Raw genomic sequence first — 5,976 nt, 5'->3', positions numbered from 1 at the left:
TTTTTGAACAATAAAAACAAACTTGATGAAATGATGAATGAAACATCTCCCTGGAGACAAGTAAGTTGAGAACCACCACCAGAAATATTACATAGTGCACCTTTACTTTTTGACGCCACTCTGATCATTCTATCCTAAAAACACACCTTCACTCAGTCCCACTTACCTTTGCCTTCTTGTGCATCTTTGATCACTTACTCTTCATTCATTTACACATCACAATATAAGACACTTAATAATCAAACATAAACCTAAAAACATTATAACACAAATACAGGAAAAATGCAGCGACAACAAGAGCAGTAAATCTCCCAGAAGGCCATGCTCTCTGGAATAGGGTGAATCCTCTGTGTCCGGTTGGATAGGCCCAGGAGTTTGGGGAACCTCACAGTACACTCCTGTCCAGCCCTGGTAGCACTGACAGGTAAACTTATGCTTCATGTCCAGAATGTCGTGGTTGTTGAGATGACCCCTGACGGTGAAGAGGGGGCCCCCTGCTGGAGAGGGGTTCCGGTAGATTTGGAAGAATCGTGGGTTGAGGTGTAGATAGGAGGCAGAGTCCAGGCTTTTGCGTACACAGCGGCCGTTCTTCTTGCACAGAGCCTTGCTACACAGTTTGGCCGCTGAGGTGACGTTGATGACGTAGTGACCGAGGGGGCCATCGATGTAGTTTTTCACCGTCAGACAGTTTTTCTATGGAAGCAAAAAGAAAAATTGGTTGAGAAATTTTCAAGACATTTTCTTGAAGGGCCTATTTTTCTTTGGGGCTACTTTTGAAACCGTTTATACAGGGGACCACTCTTGGATGAATGAGGGATTACATAGGCATCTTCATCAACCTAAATTTACACAACTATAGGCAAAAAATCTACACCTAACCTTCGCAGATGAGGTAGGATTTTGTGTTGTGCTTAAATATAATGGTGTTAAGTGTGTTTTGGAGGACTGGGCGTGTAAGCCAGACTTTAAACACTCTACGTGAAATAAAACTATAATCATAATAACGTTGGAAGTGTAATTCTGCTCCTGATAGGTTGCCTTGAAGAACAGCTCAAATTCAAAGGATGAATTTCCCTACAGGGGCAGGATAGTCTATATCATAGCACAGCTCTCATTTGAGAAAACTTGCCAGCAGTGTGAAATGGGGTTAAGAGTGGAGAGAGACATTCACCAAATAGTCAGAGAGAAAATGAAAAGAGAAAATGGTTTTGTTCAGTGATACATTTAAATAATGGAAATTAACATACAAACATACCATGTACTTAACTCTTAATAAGCTGTGTCATATTTTATCACTTGTAGGTTATACATTTAGGTTTGTTACTGTCACAATTACCTCCGATCGGGCATATTCTGATGATCCCCACAAGACGACTCCAGCCACACCCAAAGCAGCACTCTCCCCAATGGTGTGGATCAGGTCACTCTATCAAGGAGATGAAAAATATGCTTTGAGTACCATTGGAATACACAAAACAGTCTTATGTAACATTGACACTCTTTACTGCACAGAAAAAAAGTTTGAAAACATCCTGATATGTATTGTATTTATGCCCTCACTGCAGATTGGAGGACTGTGCCTCCTGTTTCTCACCTGCAGCACCTCTACACACCTGCTCGAGGTTGCTGGCCTTTGTAACCAGTATGCCATTTTGTCTTTGTGTGTAATTTAGTCTGTTAGTCACTTGTTTATCTCTGTGTCTAACCTGGTGTGTTTGACACCCTAGTTTAGTTATGTTTATAGGTCTCTTGTTGTTTTGTCACTCAATTCTGTTTGTAGGTTTATGTCACTCGCGTTTACTTTGGCACACCCCGAGTTTGGTATTGTATTATGTGTTCCTCATTTTGTCGCTCATTTTTAATAGGCCTATGTGACTAGTTTTTTGAGACGATGAACTTGTTATCTGTTGAACCTGATATATTATTTTTTTAGTTTAGGTGTTTTTATTTATACATTTGTATAAATATTTAAGACCACCTTTGTTACTTTACCTTTTACAATTTACAACTGTATTTATACCATTTTAACATCTTGGCTTTTGTTACTTCCTTAATGTTGGTTGAGTCGTAACAAGGGACATGTAAACCAACAATGCTCAAATTTTGAACCTGTCCATTTATTTTTCATACTCAATTACTCCAATATCTTTCCAGCCACATTAAAAAGTCAACATACTTTTGATCTACACGTTGCTTTCTTTATGCTATATGACCCCAAATGAAACCCAGCCTTACCTGTGACAGCACTATGAAGGTGTAGGCGTAGAACGGCCTGGAGTACACAAATACCGGTAGGGTGTAGTCAGTACGAGCGATTGAAGCGATCCTCATGGCCTCTTTGACTCTGTAGTGCACAAACTTCACCGTATTGGGCGAAGACTTGAGTTCATAATCCAAATAGATGGATGGGTATAAGGCCGTACTCTGCTTCCACAACCACATCAGATGGTCATTGCGAACATGCTCTACGTTTGGACATTCTCCCGTATATCTTTGTGGATGTTGCTTGTATCCATAGTTATAGCAATCCGGGAATAAGTAAAACCCCCATAATCCCTCTGGTCTTCTACTTTCCGCCAATGCCAATGTCAAATTCATAAATGTTAGCCCTGCTTTCTCAAAACTCTCTTTCGCTTTTTTTTCTACTTTGCTGTCTGGCCAATTAGGATGCAGTTTACGAATTAGCTCCTTAGATTTGTTGCGGTAGATGTCTTTAGAGCCCCAATTGCGTACCCATTGCGGTCGCCAGTTTTCCCAATCAACGACGGCAAGTCCTCTGAAATCTTTATGCGGAATCATTTTATCGATATCGACTCTTGCTTTGCTGAGATGTTTCGTAACGCTTTGGTTTTGGGGAAGACCACTGTTGATGGGTATGCCAGAGTTAGTGTAGTATGGGTAGTATCCGAGATGACTATGGTAAAAAATAGTGACATTCGGACCACTAAGAGTTTCGTTAAGATTTGCAACAATGTCAAAAATGCTTAAATCTAAGTCCACGTTGAATCGAAGACGGCATGATTCAGTTGGGGCATTCCAGACCACAACAAACGGTCTATGTGGGATGAGTGGTACACGCCCTGGTTTTAGTTGGTCTTCCCAAACTTCCAGCTTCACAAGGCAAACCAGTGCAGCCAGAACCACCACCAGGTGGAGCCCTTTGGATGCCATGGCCGGAGGGTAGACATGGGGCAATTATTGGAAGCACACTGGATGGAGAAGAGGAAAGAATGAACATATTATGAGCTTCAGTAAGCACAAATAAGCACGCAAACAGAGAGAACACAGGGCCAGTGAAGTGGATGCTCTAGATTCCACAGCACAACAAATGCTTTGATGAGAGATAGAAGAGGTTTACTGTAAACCAGGGCAAACACACTGACGCACTATATGCTCTATACAAAGTGTAATATTAGAGGACACATACTATTTAGTTATTAGCCTTTAAACATGCTTTTGAGTATCTTCCCTTTGGCATTTCATGTTTATAGAACTTAAAATAATGCCTACTTGCATTTGTTGTCGTTGTGGGGGAAAAAAAATAAAACTATCCATTTAAGAAACATGGCCGATGGTAATGAATGCAATGTGATGGTAGAAATGCTCAGAACATGATGATTTATGGACTTATAAAACAGCATAGGAGACCTCCTGATTTCTACCTGTGACACAACAATCTATGGAAAATTGAGTGATTTATGAGTGCACTATTACATGCATTATCACAAAATTATAAACGGGAAAATGTTTGCCATAGGTTACAGCTTTCTTTTTATGCCTCATTTCATCTGTTCGCTTTTGTGTCATCAGATCTAAAATATGATTTAAATAATTGTAACATTTTTCCATAATTATCAGGAAATATAGTTGTTGAGATCAGTAGATATTTTGCATATAACCAATGTTATTTTAATGATGAGATCCCACTTCTGCACCAACTGGATTGTCCTATATTCTTCAATCTTACAGACTTTGATCTCCAGACTTCCCAAGCAGATGAGAAAGGAAATAGCCAATGAGGTTTTCCTGATTACGTCACATTAGTTTGAGGCATGACAATGATGAACTATCTGGCTGCGCTCATAAAACCTCGCGAGAAAGACTTGGGGTAATAGACATCTAAGAATCCTACTGTCACATGGTTTTGATTAGCACATGTTGATTTTCTGCATGCGTGTGTGGTTTCCTCAAAGTCCCAGACCACAATACTTTCGGCGCCACTCTAGTGCATTCACTTTGTTCCTACTTTCTTCTTTATCAATCGTCCAAAACTGCACCTCTTCACGCTACAGACCTCCATCAAATACAGCACAGTGTGTTCATGGCGCCATCAGCTCATATGCAACCAATTCATATTTCCATTTTCCACTGTCAGGAGAAAGACATTGCAAGAGAAAGGGTTTAGGGGGAGCTTGGTCTCAGAGGCTGCATCCAAGGACACCACGGAAAAACTCCCATCATGCCCCTGTGCGGTATGTAGTAACAAGAGGAGGGCCAGGAAACCACTGACGCTGGTTCAATCAGTCAAATGTTCTTTCATCTTTGGGTCAGTAGTAATAGGGCTTATGTGACTTAGAAGTTGTATATTTGGTTTGCCAATACAAGAATTTTAAATATTCATGTTGCACTCTTGCAGCTTTAATTACATCCACGATTCAATACAACATTTGAGGCACGCAGGGCTACAAACACCGGAACACATCTACAGGAAGTGCTCCACTGTGTTTTTAAACTCCATACACCTTCAGTAGGATCATTTGGATATTTTCAGCTCTCGAATTCCCAATTTCTACTGAACTAAAGATAAAAGGTGGGTGTTAATTTGAAAACTACTGCTTCATGACATCACAAGGTGGAACAGAGCATTTTGAGCTTTGGAGATGTAGACAGACTATTAATAAAGGGTTACTAAAACGTGTGACTGAAGCAAAACACAACTCCAGGTATGTTTTTGATGAGATAACAATGTTCTAGCATAGGTTAAAGCTCAAGAGTAAATTTTGCATAATACAGGACCTTTAACATACAATAATCCAACACTGCACATACACTTTAATTTATTATATCCACAGTACAATTTTTCTGAAAGTATTCTGGTTTTCACATCACATCATTCTATAGGCCAATAATATTTAATACAGATGGAGGGCAGCTAAAATTAATCTTGATATAGATTTTTGTTACAGTATGTTCATGGGCCTAGTCTGTAATAGAAACTATCAGATTTAACATTTGTACATTTACCTTTTGGATATTTCATGGCAAAGTACTATGTAATCAACAGGGAAATCTGGCTCTTGTCCCCCATCTGGGAGTATGACATCACTTTCTAGAAAATGAAAATCACCAATTGAAAGACTCATTAATACACTAAGGTTAGGTTTAAGGTATACTTTTGGCTGGAGGAAATTCATCATCTGCCTGCCTACCTACACACAGGGAGAACATGCAAACTCTGCACAACAGACATTATACCAAACCAGTGAACCTTGTTTCTCTGATCAAAACCCCAGAAAAGTACATTTGACTATTTATTTAATCAAAATGTAAAAAAACTAACTTTCATGTCACAGTGACTGCATGGTAACATCTTGTCAATAAATAATCAACACATGAGACAGATTATTCTACCAAATGTGTTAGGTTGGTTGAAATACACTTTTTTATTTCCTCAACCTTTGAGGCTTTCCTGGTTCCAAGCACAACCCTATGAGTTTACTGGTTTCCCGGTGAAGTAGCTCCAACATAAACAGAGTGTGGTGAAGCCTCTCAGCCAGGCTCCATAAGAACCAAAACCACGTCAGGTCTGGAGACTGTGGACGGAGCGAGGTCCAGACCACAAAACAGACCCCCCAGTTACTAAGCCTGAGCCAAACGCACACGGGACAGCCTGGAGACACTCAGGAGAAACAGTCAAAGACATCCAGATGAGAACAGGGGCAAGGGGCAACCGAATTACCCTTTGAGATGATAAAG

At 40.1% G+C, this 5,976-nt stretch overlaps 1 protein-coding gene across 1 annotated transcript; it reads right to left on the bottom strand.

Moving 5' to 3' along the window:
* Nucleotides 1-216: 216 nt before the first annotated feature.
* hyal6 (hyaluronoglucosaminidase 6) lies at nt 217-3,171 on the bottom strand. The gene is made up of 3 exons (XM_033967518.1): nt 2,236-3,171; nt 1,337-1,426; nt 217-693 (listed from the first exon to the last, which is right to left on the bottom strand). Exons 1-3 carry the CDS (start codon nt 3,169-3,171, stop codon nt 217-219), a joined length of 1,503 nt encoding a protein of 500 aa, XP_033823409.1.
* Nucleotides 3,172-5,976: the final 2,805 nt, after the last annotated feature.

Source organism: Periophthalmus magnuspinnatus, chromosome 6 (assembly GCF_009829125.3).
Source record: "Periophthalmus magnuspinnatus isolate fPerMag1 chromosome 6, fPerMag1.2.pri, whole genome shotgun sequence".
Lineage (NCBI taxonomy): Eukaryota > Metazoa > Chordata > Actinopteri > Gobiiformes > Gobiidae > Periophthalmus > Periophthalmus magnuspinnatus.
The sequence above is the reverse complement of the archived record's forward strand: the minus strand, read 5'-3'. Positions and strand labels throughout refer to the sequence as shown.